Raw genomic sequence first — 22,946 nt, forward strand, 5'->3', positions numbered from 1 at the left:
GTCAGACAAAAAAGCAGATTGACGTCATTGCCTTGGGCTCTGGAGACTCGTGATGGCCACGTTTTAGGCCTTTTTACCCCTTTCTGACATTTAACATATTAGTTGGTGAATTTAGAAAATAATATAATTGATCAAGAATAATAAAGTGACATCAGAATTTACCAGAACCCCAATTTTTCAAATTGCTTGTTTGGTCCAACGAATAGTCCAAACCCCAGAAGACGTTCATTAAATATCATTAAAGACATTATTCAGGTCTGAAGAGCTGAAACGAGTGAATCTTTGGCACTTTTGCTTAAAAGAAACAACTTAATTTATTGATTAGGAACTTTTAATTAATTAATTTCTGTATTATTATTTTTTTTACCAACTAATCAGTTAATCAGTGGTTTAAACTCCACAATTTGCAGGCATTTTAGAAATTAATCAATTAGATTCTTAATGAAAAAATAATCACGAAGGCCAAAAAAGGTATCTGCAGCGCTGCCCGAGACACTGTTCATTAAAATAAATATTTCAAGGGCTCTGTTTATTTTTATTATAGAGGCGATATCAATCAAAACACTTCACACACTGATAAATCTTCATTTGTTTGTACAGTTTAATGATTGTAATCATTAAGTGCAGACGTGCTCATATCTTTCTCTTTTGATAAAACATTATTTACAAAACAGGAAAAGTTGATGCATTAATATTGACCGAATAAGACATTTTTTTGTACATTGTTTACAGATGACAGTATTAATAAAAAAATAAAAAAGTATGTTACATATGAGTTATAAAACGATGACAACGCACAGGCCTATGATGATTCCTCACAGTATATTAACAGCTTCTGTACAGATAAAACATCTTTAATGTTTAATCAATTAAACTACAGTAATATGTGCAAATATCAATGTGTCAACCTGAAAGAAACATGAACTCATAATGAAGTAATTTTCACTGTATCCAGGATGTATTTTGTGTGTCTGTATAATGTGTGTGTGTGTGTGTGTGAGACACAAACACCTGAAGACAACAAGAGGTAGGCAGTTTATAAGGGTTTCATCTACTGTTTGTGTGTGCGTGTGTTCGTAAGAGTGTGTGCGTAGGATTAATCACGAGCTTGTGTTATAACATGGTGATTTCGCTGGGTGGCAGGGTGAGTCTTTTATCCCGCACAGACATCATGTTTTCCACCTGCATGGCGATGACTCGACACAACTCCAGGCCCTGCAGACAAAGACACAGCAACATAACAACTCCTCTGACAACGATCATGTGTGGCCTCCGCAGAGTGTCCTTGTCTGTGTTTGCATAATACCTGCTCCAGCTGCAGCTGAATGACCTTCTGTGTGTTCACGTCGCCCAGGGTGAGGTCCACGTATGGGTAACTCGTTCCAGCAGTGGGCCTCTGGGTGCGGCTGGACTGCACCTCCACCAGGGGGACCACTGACATCAGCTCCTGCGCCACAGAGATCAAACAATGTAACACACAACTGTCTCACTGAAACTGTGCGACTCCGCTTCTGTTTCAGTCACGATGAGATGAATCATATCAGCACTTGACGACTGTGATTGTGCGTGCGTTTGTGTGTGTGTGTGGGTCCTTACGTGTGTATTTTTGTGCAGGAAGTGGAGGCCGTGTTGATTGACAGCAACAATGCAGGGGGCGTAGAAGGTGGTGGAGCTGCTGCTGTGGATGTAGAAGAACGAGGAGCCGAACATGGGGAACGCACTGATCAGGCCTGCACACACAAAGACAGGATTTAACAAGAGTGAGCACTCGCTGTCACATTTTTATTCTTTGGGGAGACGAGATGAAAACAATACCAGCTGCACTGGAGTGGAGGAAATGACTGGAACCCTCTCCGTCTTCCCACCTCTCTAGTTCTGCCACACTTGCTTGGAACATGTCCATTTTTCGAACTTGGCCTTAATTTTGATTTGAACTGCACACCTGTAAAGTTTCATGACTGTAGCTTGCACGGTTGTGATGCTATCGTACTGACAAAAATCTGTCCGCTGACATACAGACAAATAAACACCTAACAAAACACTCAGAATGGCTTCTGTGTTTGGTGTCTTCAGGAACACATGTTGTCATGATGACACAGACTCACAAACTAAAAACATTAGCAGCCGGCACTACTGCAGCTGGTTAAGATTATTTTACAGAAATCTCATTGGCAATAAGCTTCTGTTTTGTTTATCAGGCTTCTGGGGATATGTGCAAATAAGAAGTATACTGGGGAGTGTAGTTAAGCCGTTGCTCTGGGAAGATAATATGGTGCAGTGTTATTTTAAATTACTTTGGCTGCATCTAAATGTCCGAACTTCACAGCACTTGCAGAATCGGAGACTTTGCGGGCAAGTTTAGGGGAACTGAAAGAGTGATGAGGGCTGTCCAAACTCACAATTCATTCAGTCCACAAGTGCCCTCAGGTGGACTTTCTGCAGACTTCCTGAGAGTCCACTTGGGGTTCAGACTTCACTGATTTAATAATCCACAATTCATTCATTGCAATACAGATGCAACATTGTAGAACTCATTATGAATGTGTAAAATAACCTGTTTATTAAAAACACTACTTGAATCGTGTAGGCTCGAAATAATACACCACCACATCGTGATACAGAAATATGATGCAGTTCAGGCTGTAGAGGTAACAACATGCATTTATTGATGTAGTCTTTAGGCCTGTCCATCGGTGGCATGTGATGACAGTGAAAATGTCACAGTACGTACGACTGAAGGGCTCAGTCCGCGAGTCCACAGGGTGGAGATTTGAATGCAGCCTTAAAAATAATCAATTTCTAAGATAATTGCTTACAAAATATACTGTATGGCAATGAGATTTGAATTTGAACTTCGACAAGGATAGGATGGTGGGCAAAGATAATTTCCAGTGCAGGATGGTTCACAAAAGGAGCTTGGGGCAAATCTATACACTATAAGATACTTCATCGTTGTTTTACATCTTTACATCCATCTTCATAAAATCGGTTTACTTAACATTTTTCACTCTGGTTCTGCCTTCCTGGAGAGAGAGTGGAGTGGCGAGGTACACCTTTGCCTCTTGGGGAACAGGTCATGTATATTTATGTATATCATGTAAAATCGGGTAGGTGGTGTACCTGAAAATAGTTGTTTTGAGTTATTTTTTGCTTAATCTGTGTGTTAAAATCTAAATAATAATATACTATATTATCATCATGTCACCTGTCAGATATGTTGCTACACAGATTATCACGTGGTAACTGTCCCTTAAACATCTGAGGCTGTTAACATCTGCCAGCGTTATTGGGTTTTTATATCATTGTTGTATTATTGTGATAAAGTCTCCTTGTTTGTCGTTGGCTTTTCTAAAAAATGTACCATATAACAGTAGATATTAATGCTGCGATACAAAATTACATACACAGTGAAAGAGAAAGTTAACCATAATAAACAATGTTTAGTTCAGTTCAGCCCAAATCACAGTCTTTACCTGTAGAGACTCCCTATTCATATAAACAGGGATCTTACCCAGAAACTGCGCTCTGGCCTGGTGCGGGCTCAGGGCCTGCACTTGCTGCATGTGCTGCGTCACCATGGTAACCCACTGCTGGGGTGGCTGCTTTTTGAAGAGAGGTGTGGCGATGTACTCCGATAATTCATGTCTGGAGGACAGAAAAACGAGAAACAGAATCGTAGATAAACGCGAGTCTGCTTCACTCAGTGATTTCTCAACGTTCGTCAGAATTATTTTACTCAGTGAGCTGTTCTGTTCTGCTGTCGGCTCTCTGTGTGGGTGGGCAGAGACAGTGATAACAGCAGTAAGAGCCTGACAGGACATGAGTTTTTACAGTTGAGAAAAATATACTGTCACGCACTTTAAACACAAAAACTACTGAGTGCATTCTGGTCTCTTCAGCAATGAATATCTTCCTCTGCAGTTGTTGAACATCAGTAAAAAAAACACTGAAAATCAGGGGAAACATCCAGTGTATCTTCAGTGCTGCTAAAAAATAAAACATAAAGCATTTAACAACAACACACGGCCATAAATCTAATGTGCATTTCTAGTAAATGTGCTGCAACAAAAAGTTGATTTTAAAATAAAAGGTTAAAATAATTAACCTGTAAGCAAAATGGAATTGTTTTATTTTTTTGGGAGAAAATTTGATTCTCCTTTATATTTTGGCCACAAATTGTTAACGAATGTTAAAAACTGGATTGGTGTTAATAGGGAGATAGGAAAAGTCTAATCCATAATGATTAAAAAGTGTGAATATTTACTTAGAAAATGGACAATAATTGCTTCAAGTGTAATTAGGAATGTGGAGGTTAAATGAGGAAGAAAAAGAAAAGCACAGAGAAAATCTGAGGTAGTGTCGACTGTATTAAATGACTGTGCTGTTTTAGGGAATGACTGAAATGTAGTAATTAGATTTTTGTATACACACATTTTTCTTTTAGCATTTATTCACTATTCTTGATGTTGTTATTTCTGATTTGTACCATCTATTAATGAGAGTTATTATTATAACGCATTAAATCTTTGTGTTTTGTTAGTGAACTGTATTCTCTTCAGTATGACGTGCCTTTTTGATGTGTGGAATAACAGGAAAAAAGGGATTGATCTCTTTAAAAAGAGGCTCTATCGTCAAACGTTCTGCCCCGTGGCAGACAGTTTTCACTTGTCATTGTTTTCTCACATGCTGGGGATGAAGATGATGTCTTTGGCTCTGTGCTGCAAAGCTGCCAGTTTGGAGATCTGGTGGAACTGTTGATCGCTCACTTTTCCATGTGGAAGAACGTTTAGCAGGCCTTTACGGTAGTCTGGCAGAATCTGAATGTGCACACAAACACAGTTACATACCACACATGCACATGTAGGTCACATACATGTATACTGAGTGTATGTGAAGCACCACCCGTCGTACCTGGTTGTACTGCATGGAGACACACAGCTCGTTCTCGAACTTAAGGGGTTGAGTCCAGATGACTCGTCTGAACCAGAAGCTGTAGTTGGCGTCGACCGACTCGGCCCCCGTCGCAACATCCAGGATGTACTCGTGCTTGTTGAGCGGACGAACATTCTGACCTGGACACACCCACATACACATGTATGTCAGTTCTTATTCATCAAACAGAGCAATTCATATTTACTTAAACGCACAGTATTTCATTTAAAACTGCCGCTTGGCGTGTCTCTATCAAAAATAAATAAATAAAAGACATTTGCTAAATGTTGTGTGGGGAGGGCTGGGAGGAGCAGAGGCGCCGGCTCTGGAGGAGAGAGTCTTTCTTAAAGAAAATACACCCGGAGGTGCATCTGATTCTTCTCTAGTCTGGAGCTGTTTACCAACAGAAGGAGAGCACAGAGATTACTTTTTAAACTGTCTGGATTAAAAAGTGTATTTATCTTCTATCCTATTTATCAACCTGACTGCAGCAGTGATCCAAAAAAGTGACCTCCATTGTCGGGTGTTTATGTTTTGTAAGGTTGACGGCTGACAGGTGGGCAAATGAAACGTTACCTTGAGTAAACTTGTGGATTTTGCTGGGTTTGAATGTTGTTGGAAACATTTGGAATAATCTAAGCGCACAACCCAAAAAAAAATATAACATGGATCTAGTCATTTTTAGACATTTTAATGCAGAATTCTTACCCAAAGATGAATTAAAAGACACTTGAATACTATTTTCTATAATGAAAGACCTGTCTGACCTCTAGAATAAAATACAACCTACTGACATAAAACCCTAAAACATCATGTTAATACTTGTATAGCCACATGTTGTGTGACCTGCTGCGCTTTTGAACACACGAGCGCACGAGGAGAGCAGCTGCCAGCTGTTCTCATGTGGAGATTTTTAATGATAAAGGAGGGAAAAAAAACAAAAGCACAACAACAGCATGAGTCTGTTGCAAGAGTCTGGAGTGAGCGCTTCACTACAAAAAGAAAATCATTAAATCTTTCAGCTCTGAAACCTTGATGAGACTGAAAGAGGCAGAGTGTTGTGCAAATGAACATGACAAAGCTGTACAAGCAATAAGCATCATAACAGAAACTTCATTTTTATCAGAATAATGAAGCATGTTCATGTCGAAACAGTTAAAAAAAGAACTACTGCATGTATTTTTTACCTTATGGGATGTAAAAATTTGACAATGTGGACAGCGGGTAATTGACAGTGACACAGTGTTGTGATATCAGTATAAGAAATGAAAATGATGATGGTGATATCAGGCCTTCTCTCATTATTTAACCATGTCAGCCCTATCAGACTCATGAGTGACTTTCTCCCACATCTAGAAACCAGAGAGCAGTCTGACATGTGATCTGTGAGTGGATCTGCCTCACTGACAACAACAAGAGGATCGACTTTTGTGCTCTAATACGTCGTTTAATGTGAGTTAGAGAGTGTGAGAGATCAAGAAGCAGATGTCTGTGAGCACACCTCTGTTGGTGACTAAAAATATGGCATACTCCTCCATGGCCTCCAGTCTGTGCAAACCCATCTCATAACACAGCTCCTCAATCACCTCCAGGGCAACCTGAAAAACACGACACACACACACAAACACACAGGATTATTACAGCCGTTTCCTCACAGACACCGGGGGTCCGGAATTGCCAACAGTGCAGGCTGAACACTTACGGAGCACGTTTTAATTTTCACATGACGCTCGATGCCTCCAGGAAAGAGAAACAGCTGACGTTTTGAGCTACGTCCCGCCTGGGGAATTACAAACACACACTCTTATAGTTTATATTGTTCATACACTGATTTTTAAGGACCTTAACACACCTAAACCTACACACATACAGAGGCAGCAAAAGTACTCAAGTAGAAGTACAGACACTTAAAGTAGAAGTACCGTACAAAATAGAAATAACCAATAATTCCCCTCAAATACATTAAAACTAAAGTAATAAGCCTGTTTGGAATCTAAGGGGTAGAAAGTACAGATATTTGTGTTAAAATGCAGGGAGTAAAAGTAAAAAGTTGCTGGAAAAATAGATACTCAAGTAAAGTACAGAGACCTGAAAAGTACAGTACTTCTTAAGTACAGTAACAAAGTATTTGTACTTCATCATTAGGCACTGACCATCATGGCCTTCAGCTCCATGCTGTTGGGTGGAACACTGCGACCGCCGTACTGAAACGTCTTCTTCAGATTCTGCTCGCATGCTTTAGCGATGCCTGTTTAAAGAAAACATTACATGTTGGTGGCTTTGCTAAAATGTACAGCAGATTTACTCCTTGTGTGTGTTTGTGTGTGTGTGTGTGTGTGTGTGTGTGTTTCATACCCTGATACTGTGCCCCGGCGCTGCGAGAGGCCTGCTGCAGGTGTTTGAGCAGGAAAGGCTTGAGGACTTCAGAGCATCGATGGAAAGCAGTCAGGATGTACAGCAGCCTCCAGCCTCGCTGACAACTATCACTGTACAACACACGAGTTAACACACGCACACACACACACACACACACACACACACACACACACACACACACACACCAAGACACACACACACAGAGTCAGGATTACTGTGTGTTGGTTTGTGGTGTGTATGTTTGTTAATGTGTTAAAGCAGACTTACGGTTTGGAGCTGGTGTTAGCAGTAAGCTGTTTGAGGAGTTGGCAGTAAGCCTCATCCCTCATCAAGGTGAACTCTCCTATGAGCTGAGGGGACGACCACACACCCACACGCACACACGCATGCACGCACACACACACACACACGCACACACACAGGAACAAACACATAAAGATTAATAATCTATTAAAGACAAATGGTAGCTAAGAGAAAACTGTGCGTATTTACCTTGAGAAAAGTGCTGATCACTTCCTGCTCTGTTGATCCTCTTGATGGAGCGTCACCCATGAAACGCATCGCCGCTACACAAAAAACACAACCAGGAGACAACAAACATACACACACACATGCAGGTCAGCAATATTTAAACATTAAATATCAGATTTTGTTGAGTAATCCAGCACTTGTGTATTTAAAATTTGATACAAGAACATGTCATTTTGACAGAGGGTGACTCGGAGCCCAGATGTAATAAGAGTAACGTAATGAGACGATGTAATTAGAGGAGAGATGAGCGAAGGCGAGAACTTACACAGGAAGAGATCGGCTGCCACTCTGTTCATGGCTGTGTCCGTGAACTCTATCAGAGACTCAGTCAGAGGAGTCTGCAAAAAAAAAAAATCATACAAGAAAAGAGTAATTTAAAACATTCAGTACATCAAAAAACAGATCAGAATATAACAATTCAAGGATGCTTCACGTTTAAGGTAGAAGAAAAAGGCACCTTGGAGAACTTGATCATGTCAGCGGGCTCTCTGGACTCTCTGTTCTTGCTTTTGCTCTTCAGGGAATCTCTGAGAACAAAATAAGTCACAAAGGGCACACAAAGTATTCAAATCATTTCCTAAAGTAAAAGTCAAGAGTTTACCTTGATCCAAGTACATAAGTATCAGCAACAAAATGTATTTAAACGTATACTCATTACACAGATTTGTTTCAGTCAGTGCTTCAGTATTTTATATTCATTATTGTGACTGATGCATACATGCATACCTCTAAACAAGACTTATGTTGTATTATGTTGTATGTTGTAGTTGGTTAAACACAGTATGAAATTACTGCCACTTGGGGTCTCTTAATAGAAACAGAAAAAAAAAGGACATTAGCAGCATGGGGTCATGAAGCAACCATTGCTGATGAAAATCCGTCTGATGTGACTGAAATGACTTAATGTTTTAAAGTTTTATTCACGTTAGTCACGTTCATGGACTTCCTTCCTCACTCTCTTACGTATCATCTGATGTCATCTTGAAGGTTATTGTGACAGGCGACCGGATGAGACGCACCGTTACTTTGAGTAAACCTCTTGGATTTCTCTGGGTTTGAACATTTTGACAGTGGTATTGCACTCAAAAACTGTGGGGGGCGCCAAATTACACAAAATGCCAATTTCTAGATAATGTTGCTTTAAGTACAGTAAGTATATGTCCTTACTTATTTCCCACTGCTGGATTTAAGAAGGTCTCTGTGTGAGGTTTGGGTGTTTCTGTGTGTTTGTGAGGATTTTCACCCTGTGTGCACATTTTCTTCCTCTGTCTCACCCTTTCCCTTTGGTGTCCTGTCTGAAGTACTTCTTGGCAAACTCCAACATGTCATATTTACTGTCCTGCAGCAGCCTCTCATCCAGATCTCCATCAGCAAAGCCATCAAGGGAAACCCTCTGAAAATCAAAGATTGACAGTGAAAAACACTCAAGACAAATGTGAAAACAAAAACATACTATATGTGAGGGTGTGCCTGTGTACCTCAATCGTTTGATCTATCTCATGTGCAGCCATGGTGGACCCCACGGCGACAGCGATTGCTGATGACACAGCAAACTGTCCCGCTCCTCCCCGTGGCTCTGCTGTGCGGTCCAGTGGCAGCGACAGGAAGTCAGGAGGAGCGATCGGATGGACGCACTCGGCTGGGAACGCACCGGAGCGGCTGAAAACAGCACCAAACTTCCAACCTGACACGCACACACACGGAGCAGAGGGATTACAACAACCAATCATACAATAGCTCACACACCTGGGAGCTTTGTGCCCTTAAACAACTGTCACCTCTGCCGTGAGTCCTGATCACAATCTGCCTTTCCTCTAACAGCAGGTCAGCTTTTCATTTAAACAAGTCAGATCCTTATCTGCATGCTTTTCTCTCTCATTTACAAGACTTAACTCTCCCTGTGGCTGCGCTGATAACCTGGCACTTAATACAGCCTTTGATCTAATATAGATACCATACACATGGGTATTTCCGTCACTTGTGAGGACATCGTATTGAGTTAAATTAATTAATTTCAGGGTAAGCTTAGCCTCAGCCATAACTACAACATGCCTCAACCTTTGTCCTAGGCACCGAGCAAAACATACCCAAAGATTCAAACCTGAACATGTGTGCTATGTGAGGTTCATTTCATTTATGAAGTCCGGATGTTTGATTCAAAAGACAAAATAAATACATCAGAGTAAATAACAAAAGCATGTGTGGAGGCACACATTGAATTTGTCCTATCCAGCATCTGTTGAGCGATCGAATGACGTGACTTCTCATCTGCGATCGTATTTCATCTTTTGTGTCCTCAAAAAATCAATACTTTTTAAATTGCATCGCCATCTTCTGTCTGAAATATAATTTTCTGATACAATATTGTATTTAAAAAGTGCTGCGGGCACCGTCAACATCACGGCACCTATTTCTCCTCGGCTTTAGATACCATCACACCTCCGGGGTAAACAGACACAGTCCTGGTTAGTAAATCTCTCACAGCTGTCACTCTGAATTGTCACCTTGTTTACTTTTAGGCCTTGGCAATGACGCTAACATCTGGTTGGGTATTAAAATAAAGGGATTTAATGAGCACTCACCAAAGTCTGGAGTGTCTCTTTTCAGCTCCTCTAAAAACACCACCTTCTTTCTCACCACACAGCCGTAGCTGTAACCTGGAGGCCACACACAAGACAAAACACACACACACACACACACACACACACTCGGATCATAGATTCACTTGATAAGATGACAGGATTTCTATAACGTGTACCATGCTGTCTCACCCTTCTCCAGCCCGTCCATAACCTGCAGCCTGATGATGTCACCTTTGTGAAAGCTGAGCATCGAGCGGTCGTCTGTCACAAAGTTTCGCTCTGCGATCACATAGTCTGAGTCCTGAAGAGGGAAAGAGAGAACACACACACACATGAATACTGTCAGACTGTCACACAGGTTACTGTAATGTTATCTGTATACACATGTATTTGGATTTCAAGTTTACTGCTGCTTCAGTGGCTGAATTTTCCTCATCTACCATAAAACTCACAGGAAAAGTTTGATACATTCAGTTTGTGCAGATGAACGAAGGAAGAGAAAAAGTCATCGAGGTAAATTCATCACATTTACAGAAGCAGGGACTCCTTCTGTCGTCTGCAGTTCGTTTGTTAGCAAACTGTTTTTCAGGTTTAAACAAGCTGAGAAAAAGAAATGCGTATCATGAACAAATGTTTTTGATAGGGGTGTCAGCGTAGGAGATGATGGGTTCATTTTCCTTCCCAGAATCCTTTATTGATTTGCTGAGAAGAGGGTTTAAACCGAACTTTGTGACAAACTACATTTCTATCTTTTGTTGTTTATTGTCGAATAACTCAAGGGTGCCGTTTGTTGTTTAACTCTGGAAATTATAGTTTTTTGTAACCTGCAAAAACCCAGCAGGATAAAGAAAAGCTGTTGCTGTTGCTGAATGTGAATGACAGTTGTCAGGGCATAAAAGCAAAGATCTGTTGATCTGTACAAACCCAGTCTAAGTGAGATCGACACCAACAGTGTCAAAACGTGACTCATAATTCTTTAATATTACTAATACAAATAATATATTGCCTGACAGAACAGTGTGTGTGTGTGTGTGTGTGTGTGTGTGTGTGTGGTGTGTGTGTGTGCGTCTGTGTGAACCGGTACCTTTTTGATCTCATTGATGAAGGTGTCTATGAGATGTTTGACTTGCCGTGCCTTGGCTGAGAACAGGATCAGTTTCTCATTGGTCAGATTGAACTCCAGCATGTTCTCAGAGGGGATGGTAACAAACAGGATGTCTGCATAACTGAAAAAAACATTCAGTGCAAAAGTGAAAATGATTCTGCAAAGTGACAGATACAAATACAGCATTTGAGAATACAAATACAATACTAACTACATGCTAAATTTACTACATTTCTCATGTATTAAATTATCATGAAAGCAAAGTCAATGCTTTCTATTAAAAAAGACAATCATTTGCTCTCCTTATATGAAAACAATCAGTTTGTAAAGATTTCACTCTAATGTGTCATTTCACCACAAAAGCAGTATTTTCGTCCATACTGCGATTAGGATTATACGGTTATTTTTTGTTGACTAATCTGTTTATTATGTTCACAATTATTGTTGTGTTGTTTCTTCTATAATATGGCAGAAAATGGTGAAAAATCTCTTTCCAAAGCCCAAGATAATGTCCTAAAATGTCTTGTTTTGTCCACAAGCCAAAGATATTCAGTGTACCGTCATAGAGGAGTAAAGAAACCAGAAAATAACCACATTTAGGAGTCTGAAATCAGAGAATTTGGAACAAACCGATAAACTGAATATCAAGATTGATTTAATGGTTGAGAACTAACTGATTAATTGATGCAACTATAATTGTTATCCTGTAGGAACGATGATTTTATTTTTTGACTGCTGAGGTACGACTATGTTTACACACCTCTGAACAAAAAGTGCTCCTTGACAAATATTTGGCTGATATCAGATTTTCTCACATAAAGCAGCATTAGTGTAAATGCTGGCCGATAAGTTATTGACAAGATATTGCCAAACAGAAATATCCAGCTATAAAATATGTGTTTCAGCTGTAGAAATCCAATATTGGTTAATTATAAACAGGGGAACGTCTCGATAAAATGACTGTGATTTACAACTCACCTGACACAGAGCAGTAAAATAAACATATCTGAAACTTTAAGCAATTTCCAAACAAAGACAGAACAAACGGGACATACGTGTAGGGTCGCAGCACTCTGAAGTAGTCTGGAGCTGCAGCGCTGCTTTTTACGGTCTTCAACAGTTTAATACCGCTGTGGGACACTGACAACACCTGCACACCTGTTCCTACACTACCCTGCACAAACACACACATACACACAGAGGTTTTAATAAAGATGAAATTGAAACGCTCAGTAATTATTATCCTCTGGGGATCTACCACTCTCACCGATGCAGGGAACAGACGGGAGAAGTATATTTCCCAGGTTTCCCTGGCTGCCGTGATGATTGTCTTCTTCACATGCTCCTCCACTGGATCCATATTCTGTTTAACTCCGTGTTTAGCTGTCATTCACACAAACAGACACAGGAACTCATGAATGTCAAAGAGATGCGTTTGCATGAGAGCATTTGGTTATAAAAAAAAAGAAAATGTCTGCAGGAAGAACAGACAGACTACCGAAAAGAGCTTTCATTTTCTGCCTTTCATCCCGCGTGATGCGAACACACGCCTCTGACAGAGTGTCGTTCACAATCTGCAGGAGAGAACAGAGGAGAAGACAGCAGAGGAGGACACAGGACAGGTAATGTTGGAAATAATTTAGTATGATCGTTTCTGTTGTCAGGTTAAAACACAGAGCACAATCGGTGAGAGGTTAAAAGAGCATTTAATACATTTTGTTTATAGATATTAAACATATGCAATTATATGTAGATGTTTTCCATCCATTAATCCTACATTAATTCAACTTTCTGTAAACCCTTTGAACTCAACCCTTTGGACCAATCTAAGCTAAAAGGCTGTAGAAGTCAATAAACAATAATGATTGCTGACATTTTCAAAACTGTGCCATAAAAATAGACCTGCTTCTTTTCTCACAGTCATGTTTTTTAAAATGTTTTATTTCAGATAGATTTAAACAGGCTCATGCAAACAGCACTCTCACAGGCCTGTTTTCATCGGGTTAAGTTACCTGCTTGAAGATGAGGTCCAGCACCAGAGGATTGTTGAAGCTGTCTTTGGGATAAAAAACCTGTAAAAGAAAGAAAAGCACTCACAGTAAAATGAAATACAAACATTTTGACAGCGGATCAATGTTGTTCTTTGTGCATGGTTGTGTATTTGTGCATGTACACACCTCCTTCCTGAGGTACAGTCTCCAGGGGACATTAGTGTAGGTGTAGTGCTCCTCATTGGTTCTCTGATGAAGCTGCGTCTGGATGGTCTCCGTCTCTACAGGAAGCTCTCGAGAGACTGCACCAGATAGGTCACATTTTGTTTTAGTTCATCTGTATTTGACGTCCTGACAGTTTGACTGCCTCTCACTGTGCTGTCCCACTCTTACTCCAGAGAATAAAGGAGCATTTTAATGTCCTAATATTATTGTAATCTTTCTTATAGACATGCTTTGCGGTCAAGTGCCCACAAGATGACATGACTGATGTGTTTCCACAATTTGCACATTAGTAAGGTCGTATGGCGCCATGCCACCGACCTGCTGTGAGAGTCAGTGTGTTCCTGTTTAACTGCCCCTCTGTACTCCTGACCTTGTCTGGAACATGCTGATTGTTAATAAATAGGTTTCATATATTTGCCTCTGGTGATTTCAGGTGAATGAACTGTCACTCTCGGCAATAACAAGGCAAAATCTCACAGAATAAAGTCGAGTGGGTGAATGCAACTATTGGCATATTTCAGAAGAGGTCACTGCTGAGCGATGATGTGACGAGTCTCTCTGTGTGTTTGTTTGTTTGGGGTGTGGTTCCCTCCTACATTTTGCTCAGGAGTGGCTTATCAGGAGCAGATTTTATTTATTCCAATCGAACATCCCAGCAGGACATTTTACAGATCAGTCCTCCTACTAGATGGCAAGCTACACAGTTTTTGTTTAAAACAAAAAAGAAGAAAGTCCTGAGGGTGTTGGTTCTCCTCGATAAATGGTCTAGTGGATGCTAATCGTAGCCACATTGGGTCTGTGTTCAGAGGCACACAGATTTAGTTGTCAAAACTTGTATAGGGATCAATAATAAACAGGTTAGCTTAGAGGCTTATGGTGTAAATAAGAAGTTAAATTGATTTGACCACGAGGCACAGCAGTGAACAGAAGAAGAATCATGAATCAAAGAGAAGACTGTGGGCTGATTTTATGACCTGCAATCAACCTCTTAGAAATAACACACTTTTGTTCAGTTTTGGTGAAAGACAAAACCAGAAAGCTTCAGCAAAGTTTTCTGTATTTGAAGATGTGGATGAGTGCACACTTTGGCCTCTTTCAGACCAAATCAGGTGTTGTGGTGATTAGCGCAGGGTTATTCAGCACAACTGGGAGGAATAATCATTTGGATTGTGACCACGAACTCTATTTGGATAGTGCCCATTTCTGGATCCTGGCTTGGAAGCAACAACTCTTCCAGAGAGGTTTTTCTCCACCCAGAGGAGTTTTGCAGAGTATCTCTTTCCCCTGATGGTGCAGTCTCCTGGCAGCACGATGTTGCTTGAGGCACTGAGAATTAATGTTTGTGCATGTGTCTTATTTTGGCCTGGTTTCACCCAGACACCAAACGTGGCATGTCAAGCAGCACTTAAAAGAGAAAAGAAAAAACTTCCATTCCAAGTGTTATAGTAGCAGGTTATATTATCATAAAGTGTCATTTTTGCATGATCTCTGGCTTATGTAATTGGCCACCGCAGCATGAAGTCGATTCGCTTTTAACTTTTTTTGCTGCGAGACCCCTATGATGTTGGGTTTTTTTCTTCCAGCAACCCCTGCAGTCCACACAGAACACACTACGCACACAAAGTGAATTGAAAGCCTCGCGATTTATGCCTGATTTGGTCTGAATGAGTCCTTAGAGTGAGTGCAGGTACCTGGAGGAGGAATGGGGAGAGGGCGGTGAGGCGCTCTCGTCTTGGTGGTCTTGGTGGGTTTTTGTCCCGCCTCTTTCATTGCAGATGCAGACGGTGAGGCTGCAACAGGACGTTTGGGCTGGACAAACAAAAAAAAGATTTTGTTTTAGCACGTCCATATCACTGTGTGTGCTATGTACTGCTTGAATTTGCAGAACGTGTGTGTGTGTACCTGTGGAGCAGGAGGGTTGTCCATCTGGGGTTTGAGGATCTGTAAAGCTTCATCACGAGGGGTTTGCTTCTTTTTAAACTTCCCCTCTGGTCTCCTAAACACATCCACATAATGTCAACATCAAATATTACAGTTTACAGGATCAACAACAAATGTACTCTACTGTGTAATCTGTGTTTGTGGATGTCAATACAATAATTCTGGTGCTGTGTGCTCACTGCGAGCAACAACATCCCACTCAGTGTCTGTTAGTGGTTGGTTGTAGTCCTGGCTTCACAGTACGCGCAGTTAATTCGGAGGATAGCATCAACTGCTGTGCTTATTTACAAGCTTAAATCCATCAGTTTGAAACTATGAGTACTGTGCCCACTTCTCTCCCTTTATCAGTCTATGTGTGTGTGTTTGTGTGTGTGTGTTTGTGAGATCTCACCCTTTGCCAGCGGGAAATGGGTCTGGCGCAGGAGGCGGGGAGTTGTACCTTTTGATGATTTCTTTGAAAGTAATATAAAACATTTAAGAATAACGTAGATTACACATAAAATTCTTCTTTTGCCAATGTTTCAACTCCAAATACTAAACAATGTGTCTGATAGAAATCAAGAAAAAAATGACTTTATCGACTACATGATCGATCATCATTCAGTCATGTTATAGAAACTTGTTTATGAATCATGACATCAATGTTTTTCAGCTTTTGAAGTCAGATACCTTGGATATCTTGGCTTGGGACGACGTGATCTGAAGACCGAGATGAGAACTTCACCACATCTCCAGCAGGGGGCAGAGGAGACGTCACAACTGGAGCTAAGACACACACAAACAACAAAAACAAAAAAACACAGCCAACAAGGAGTTATGCCCTCTTGTGTAAAGCTCTCTTAAGTTTTAGGGACTTCCTCTCTGATTCTTGCTTGGTCACTCTCTCTTGTTTCTCTCTCTTACCAAACTTCCTGACTGGTGTGTCCTTGTTTATTGGGACGCCTGGAGCCTTCCTCCGAGGGACGCTGTCCTCACCTGACTGAACCTGAAAGATTCAGACAGAGAGGGCAGAGGGTTTGCACTCACGGCTTCGCAGACATTTTGTCTCTTGTGATTTGGTTAAAGTCAGGACAAAGTCAGAGTAGAGAAGAAGAGAAGAAAAACAACATTGTACTGGACTGTGTAAATGTGAAAGAAATGTGAAAAATAAACCTGCAATTCAGCATAATTATTTTCAATTTGTCAGCATCTTTGTTGCAAAGGTTATTTATGGTGTGTTGAACATTTCTGGAAGGTTCAGTTGACTAATGCATTTCCTGTTGTCCTGTTTAAGAAGATAGCTTTAAATGAGAGGTGTCACCATCCCAAGAAATCTGGACTGGCATCAAAACATCTCATAATCCAATGACTAAATTACTCAACTAAGATCAGAACAAAAGAAAGGTTATACCTGGCTCAGCAGCTGTAAGAACCACATCTGCATCATCCCTCAGCCCTGCTTTACTTCTGTTATGAGATTTTAACTACAAATACATTGAGATACACTATATTATATGTATATATATATATATATATACGTTGGACCAATTATCAGCCTTGTAATGGGAAATTATATCATCAACTATTTATTGATCCCTGTTATATTCTACATGATAACAGAACCGATAATGTGAAGCCAAATTGCTTTCATTGACTTAATAAGCGCAGCATTTACAAACTCAGATTCAGTGTAGACTATAGAGCAAACACCTCGTCGCTGCTGTGGATAATTTTTAGTTTTTAGAGCTGTCACACTTGCGTTCCCCTGAGTGATAGAAATAATTGTGTTTTTTATCTTGGACCATCTGTTTGTGCACCTCTTCTTTGCTCACCACTTTTTGCTCATTATCCTGACCTGTTCCTATTTTTGAAGCAGACAAACCACCCAATCTTTCCATAAAAGGAAACTGCATCTACATATCAATTGTCCTGTGAAGACCTTGCTTGTTGTTGTTGGATTTTACAACTTTAACATCTTTCATGAATTAAAAAGTACTGAATCATTATTTAATGTGTTCTTCTAGACTGTTACCTCACATGTCTGATGAGTTACTGACCTGTGCGGCAGCTTTAGGCTGTCCTGGCTCAGTTTTGTTAGTTCTGTTGAAGCTCGTCTGAGGTTTGGGGTTAGGGCGGGTTGCCTGAGGCTGAGCTGCGGGTCCAGCAGGAGGCTGTGATGGAGTTTGCTTCTGTTGAGCAGTAGGAGGAGGAGGATATGGGCTGGGAGGGATGTTTGCTGTGGCGTAAGGAGTGGGACTGAAGTTAGCGTAGGGGCTGGGTGGGATGTTAGCATATGGACTCGGGGGTATGACAGCGTATGGGCTAGCAAGGGCGTATGGGCTGGGAGGGTGCTGGAGCAGAGGGCTCATGGGAGGGCTTGTGATCGGGGTAGTCGGGGGGCTCGTCACTGGGCTGCTGACCATGGCCATGGCCTGCATGGTCATCTGCTGCGCCTGAGAAACAAAAAGATGATGTATTATTTCCAAAACAAGAGCACAGGAACGAATAAACTGTCGAAATCCAGTCGGAGGTTTCACCATGATGATAGCCTGCTGGTTCATGATAGCCTGCTGCTGCTGGGCCAAAACATCCTGCTGGGCATCTGGAGGAGAAGAGGAGGAGATACACAGTCAACAGGATCGAGGGATATAAATTATTTCTGATGAGTTTTTTTCTCTCATGTGTCTCTTCACAGTTGATACGAACCAGGTGTTACAGGTGCCACCGCAGCAACAGGAGGCGTCATCACACCTCCCACAGGAAGGACTCTCACAGCTGTGGACACACAAACACACACACATCAAAACACTGTCTGATTTTAAATATGTTTGTTTTATTACATGTGCTAATGATGTACAGAGCTATTGAGGTTCTTCCAGTGTGTGAGTGTGTGTCTAAGGCTCTGTCCAATTTAAGTGCACTGTATCTACTATCTGCTGTTTTACTTGAGTGCCTGAATTTAATGTAACATTTAGGATGAAGAATTCACAGCAAATAATTACATTTAGGAAGCTGGTACCATGTGATGATTAGGCGATTATCAAAATATTTGTCAATAGGGCTGCAATTTTTTGATGAAGGTAAAATGTGAGAAAAAACAGCATTATAATGAAGTGCAGTAGTGCTGCACCGATCTACAAATCTTGTTTCTGATTCGTTCACATCTCAACAAATGTCACATTATCATGATTTGAAAAGTAAAAAATTGTGATGCAATAAAGATCAATTACATTAATTGTTAATCATATCGCACTCATGGTATGACATTTTTCAGTTGACTAATCGACTCATCGTTGCAGCTCTACATTGCATCTGCCAACAGTCCCACAAGACACTGTGTTGGATTTTATAAACAGAAATATCAAAAGTTTGAGACAAAATGATGTAATTCACTTAAAAGTGAATGAGTGATCAAGGAGTGATATTTGATTTACCCCCAGGCGGAGGTGGGGGGCCAGTTGACCCTCCTTGCTGTTGCCACCCCCCTCCAACTCCCCCAGCCCCCTTTATCCTGCTGGACAGTACTGCAGCTGATTCCACTTCCTGTGAGGACAGACAGACAGACAGACAAAGCAGCCCATTTTTTAATTAATTCAGTTTTTTTAGCAGTCGGACGCAAAAAACCCTGATACAGATAATCGTGAAAATGCTGAATATCAGCCCTGATAATCGGTCTATCTCTAGCAGTAACATAATATAAAGGGACTGTGGAGAAACTTTGCATTAACGGTAAAGATGTGGATTTTGCTGCAGGAGTGGTTTTTCGAAGTTTCTGTGGATGTTTTGTCCAATTCTGACATGACTGGTGGAAACCCAAGCTGACTACTACTGCTGCTAACCTCTGAAGGAGAAAACTATAAACTGAGATGGGTATTCTTTTGATCAATGCGTCTGAAAGGGAGACACGCAGAGAGATTAAACATATTCATATCGTCTTTGTAATCCGAGCACTTTTGGACTGTCAGATCAGAGGGTATCCCGCTCTAACGTGTGCAGCCGATCCATCAGAAATCAGCCACTGACCCATAAATCCACAGGAGTGTGTGTGTTTGTGGGCCATGTCTCATTAAATAGTAAGCTCTTCATTTGCCAGAGTGTCAGTTCCTCGTAAGCAGATCCCCGCGTTGCCTGGGTGGGAAATCACCGTGGCGATCTAGTGGCTGTGACAGTTACAGTAACTGGGTAACGTAATAGGTTGCTGGGCGGGAGAGGTCTGTAGAACACATCTGATACATGCTAATCCCTGTCAGCCACATCCGATAGCACGGCTAACATTCACCACATCGCCGTCCTAGCTGAAGACTGATAGATCCAACATGGCCAGCATTCACTGCACCATCGCCCTGACTAGATACGTACGGATTTAACCCAATCAACCACCATCAGATGTTACAGCAACTGTTCTTTTCTTTGAGCAGAAAACAAAGATGGAAGTCAAAGGGAGCTCATGACAAACACTACATCTCGGCCATCTGCTACATAGAGTATACAGTAGTTTCAGCAGTTTCTAGTGCTTGTTGCAACATGTGCAAGTAGCAAACCAGATTTTTACTACATGTTCTATTACAGTCGCCCCCTCAAATGTACGTTGAACATATAAAGCACCTTATTAGAAATAATAGCTGCAAACGACAACATGTATTATTGAATTTTAGGCTTGCTCTTCAGTTCAGAAGGACAAATTTTACTTATTTCATGTAATCTGTTAATTGACTTGAACTACATGGGCGCTGAAAAGGCCAAAAGCTTGATTTCCAGGAGATTAGCCTGAACAAAAAGCTGCTACAGTGAATGAATGACAAGAAGGATCCCACTGTATTATCAGCATTTAGCTTGTTTTTAGCTTAATCATATACATGCTTTTTTTCTTCTTCTTTTGAATGTATTTAAATATCTATTCACTCATTTTTTTTTCTCTTTCTATCTCTGTTATATGTATGTAAAGATAATTCAACCTGATGCCCATGTTTTAACAAATACACTCATTACGATGTAAGCTCACTTCGCGGTAACACTAAAGAAATAGAGCTGTACAGTACCCGACAGTTAATGGTTGACAGAGGAATCCCCTCTCAAGTGGTCAAGAGTGTCAGTGTGAGTGAATTACGTAACTTACTCCAGTTCCGTCAGACAGGACAGGGTCAAACAGGCTGTCGAGATAACGATCCATCCCTCTTTGAGGCTCGAGGTCTGTGAGAGGAGAGGAGATGACGTTGTCGTATACTGTTTTAAAAATCAAAGTGTGTGTGTGAGCGTTCATATATTTGCTGTACCTTGTCCATCAGAGCCAGGTATGGCTGAAGACATGACATCATTATTCATGTCAAACCCACCACCTAACAGGCTTCTGTAAAACAAAAGAGAACGAGAATTCAAATAACTACAGCATCTTTATCAGCACGTAAACCTGCAGTGGCGGAAGAAACACCCAAAGCCTTTACTTGAGCAAAAGTACATCAGTATTATCAGGAAATTGGGATGGTGGCGTGACAACAAGACTGCCTAGCAAGAGACCACTGTTGAACCACTTTTAATCACTGTTCACTTCCTGTTTCAACTGCTAAAACCGGGTAATTTAATAGCTGTGAAGACAAAATCTAACTTTTTCCAGCTTTGAGCAAATGTACATAGTTACTTTCTACCACTTGAACCTTGGCAGTAACAATCTTATCTTTCTGTATGTGTGTGTGTGTGTGTGTGTGTGTGTGTGCGTGTGTGTGTCTCACATGCTGGCATTGGGCCGCACTCTGGTTGGTTCCTGTGCAGAGATGATGAAGTAGCTGCTGTGTTTAGGGAAGTCAGCAGGAAGCTCCAGGTCTGACATGAGATCCAGAACATAGTCTGAGCCCTCGAGCTCAACCCACTGAGCCGGCTCCTTCAGCAGCACCGACCACCCTCGACGGCCCTCCACCACACCCCTGCACACACACACACACACACAAACACATTTTTTCTCCATTTTCCTTGTAATCCAAGCCACACACAGTATTTTGTGCTGATGTCTTACAGTACGATAATACCTGTGTTGTAAGATGTCTTTGGCCATTTCTTCTCCCGTTGTCCAGGAGTGTAGAGGACACAGGAATGACATACCTGAACGAGAAAGTACATGAAAATAGCTTCTGAGATACAGCAATTACACAACAAAGGCTGCAGCTGTAAAATGACACGCTGTGTTTTTTCATCTTATAATGCATTTAGAACCATCTCAATCAGATTACGAAATAATTCCTCAACTGTATCACTGTAACAAGGTTGCTAGCAACCTCCACTGTCAGTCTATGAAGATTTACGCAGACACCAGCATCAACAAACACACACAAACACAGCCGGTGAACCAGAGCGAGTATCAGGTGTTGTCTAATCCTTGGCAGACTTGCCAAAAGGCCAGAGGACAGATTAGCTGGATGAGAGGAGGAAATGAGAGAGAGACAGATAACTGTGTCGTGCTGAAGAGCGCACACACTGACTGGGCTCAGGTAAAAACATTTTCTTTACAAAAACACAGAAAGGTGCGGTTGGGTCAATGAGAGGGAGTAAAAGTCATAGGTAGTCAGAAAAATGGGCTTCAAACAGGTATTGGTGTTCTGTGTTTATAATGTTCATCTGCATATTTAAGCACTGTGCAGAGTTGCAGTCTGTGATTCAGACCAATCACAACACAAATGTGTTCAGAGTAAAGGCACAACAATTCCTTAGACAATACAAAAGCAAATGCAAATAAAAAAAAACAGTTATCCCTCTGCTGCAGCAGTACAGGAAGTAACAGTTAATTTTGAGATGTAATATCTATTTAAAAAGAGAGGCATGGCAAAAATGGCAGCATAAAATGCTTTGAATAGTTACCACAGATGCAGATATCGGTGCGACCCCTTGCTCAAGGGCACCTAAAGCATAATGCTGGTATTTGTAAAACCAGGCACTATTTGATTTTCTCCTGTAAAATGATCATCTCAGATCCAAACTAATGTGTTGAAACACCAGAATCACATACAAACAAAGTTACCAACAGAGGCAGCAGTGGACCAGCAACTCCTGTGTTCTGTGAGGTAAAATCTATAAGGTAAAATAGCTGTTTTTGTCAATGGAGTCCGGTGGCTTTGGACAGAGCCATGTAATAGCTGTTTCTGGATAAACAAAAAGGATCTTGTCTTTAACAAAAAAAAAGTCTATCTCTGTAACAATCTGAGCCAGTCAGTGGCATAAAGAAGCTATTTTAGTAGACACACTTTGACAGTAAACGATTATGTTGCAGCCACTGCTGCCCTTTACTCAGCTGCCAAA

At 41.0% G+C, this 22,946-nt stretch overlaps 1 protein-coding gene across 1 annotated transcript in view; it reads right to left on the minus strand.

The window, feature by feature from the left end:
* Window positions 1-583: 583 nt before the first annotated feature.
* The window catches only part of myo15ab (myosin XVAb), a 49,793-nt gene continuing 27,430 nt past the window's right edge, over window positions 584-22,946 (minus strand). Inside the window, exons 40-76 of the mRNA XM_084380012.1 lie at window positions 21,683-21,755; window positions 21,389-21,580; window positions 20,936-21,009; window positions 20,779-20,852; window positions 19,097-19,205; window positions 18,369-18,437; window positions 18,200-18,264; window positions 17,720-18,115; window positions 16,587-16,668; window positions 16,353-16,448; window positions 16,075-16,135; window positions 15,645-15,738; window positions 15,434-15,551; window positions 13,704-13,819; window positions 13,539-13,598; window positions 13,025-13,100; window positions 12,794-12,909; window positions 12,582-12,700; window positions 11,506-11,647; window positions 10,611-10,722; window positions 10,422-10,496; window positions 9,318-9,523; window positions 9,114-9,232; window positions 8,297-8,366; window positions 8,105-8,177; window positions 7,801-7,874; window positions 7,576-7,658; window positions 7,288-7,418; window positions 7,086-7,180; window positions 6,635-6,712; window positions 6,434-6,530; window positions 4,912-5,072; window positions 4,684-4,817; window positions 3,512-3,645; window positions 1,597-1,730; window positions 1,307-1,447; window positions 584-1,215 (exon numbers count right to left, since the gene is read on the minus strand). Coding sequence (XP_084236138.1) covers window positions 1,114-1,215; window positions 1,307-1,447; window positions 1,597-1,730; window positions 3,512-3,645; window positions 4,684-4,817; window positions 4,912-5,072; window positions 6,434-6,530; window positions 6,635-6,712; window positions 7,086-7,180; window positions 7,288-7,418; window positions 7,576-7,658; window positions 7,801-7,874; window positions 8,105-8,177; window positions 8,297-8,366; window positions 9,114-9,232; window positions 9,318-9,523; window positions 10,422-10,496; window positions 10,611-10,722; window positions 11,506-11,647; window positions 12,582-12,700; window positions 12,794-12,909; window positions 13,025-13,100; window positions 13,539-13,598; window positions 13,704-13,819; window positions 15,434-15,551; window positions 15,645-15,738; window positions 16,075-16,135; window positions 16,353-16,448; window positions 16,587-16,668; window positions 17,720-18,115; window positions 18,200-18,264; window positions 18,369-18,437; window positions 19,097-19,205; window positions 20,779-20,852; window positions 20,936-21,009; window positions 21,389-21,580; window positions 21,683-21,755 — 4,151 coding nt within the window. The 3' untranslated portion in view covers window positions 584-1,113. The remainder of the gene's footprint in view (window positions 1,216-1,306; window positions 1,448-1,596; window positions 1,731-3,511; window positions 3,646-4,683; window positions 4,818-4,911; window positions 5,073-6,433; window positions 6,531-6,634; window positions 6,713-7,085; window positions 7,181-7,287; window positions 7,419-7,575; window positions 7,659-7,800; window positions 7,875-8,104; window positions 8,178-8,296; window positions 8,367-9,113; window positions 9,233-9,317; window positions 9,524-10,421; window positions 10,497-10,610; window positions 10,723-11,505; window positions 11,648-12,581; window positions 12,701-12,793; window positions 12,910-13,024; window positions 13,101-13,538; window positions 13,599-13,703; window positions 13,820-15,433; window positions 15,552-15,644; window positions 15,739-16,074; window positions 16,136-16,352; window positions 16,449-16,586; window positions 16,669-17,719; window positions 18,116-18,199; window positions 18,265-18,368; window positions 18,438-19,096; window positions 19,206-20,778; window positions 20,853-20,935; window positions 21,010-21,388; window positions 21,581-21,682; window positions 21,756-22,946) is intronic.

Source organism: Pagrus pagrus (assembly GCF_965226575.1).
Source record: "Pagrus pagrus genome assembly, chromosome: 2".
Taxonomy (NCBI): Eukaryota; Metazoa; Chordata; class Actinopteri; order Spariformes; family Sparidae; genus Pagrus; species Pagrus pagrus.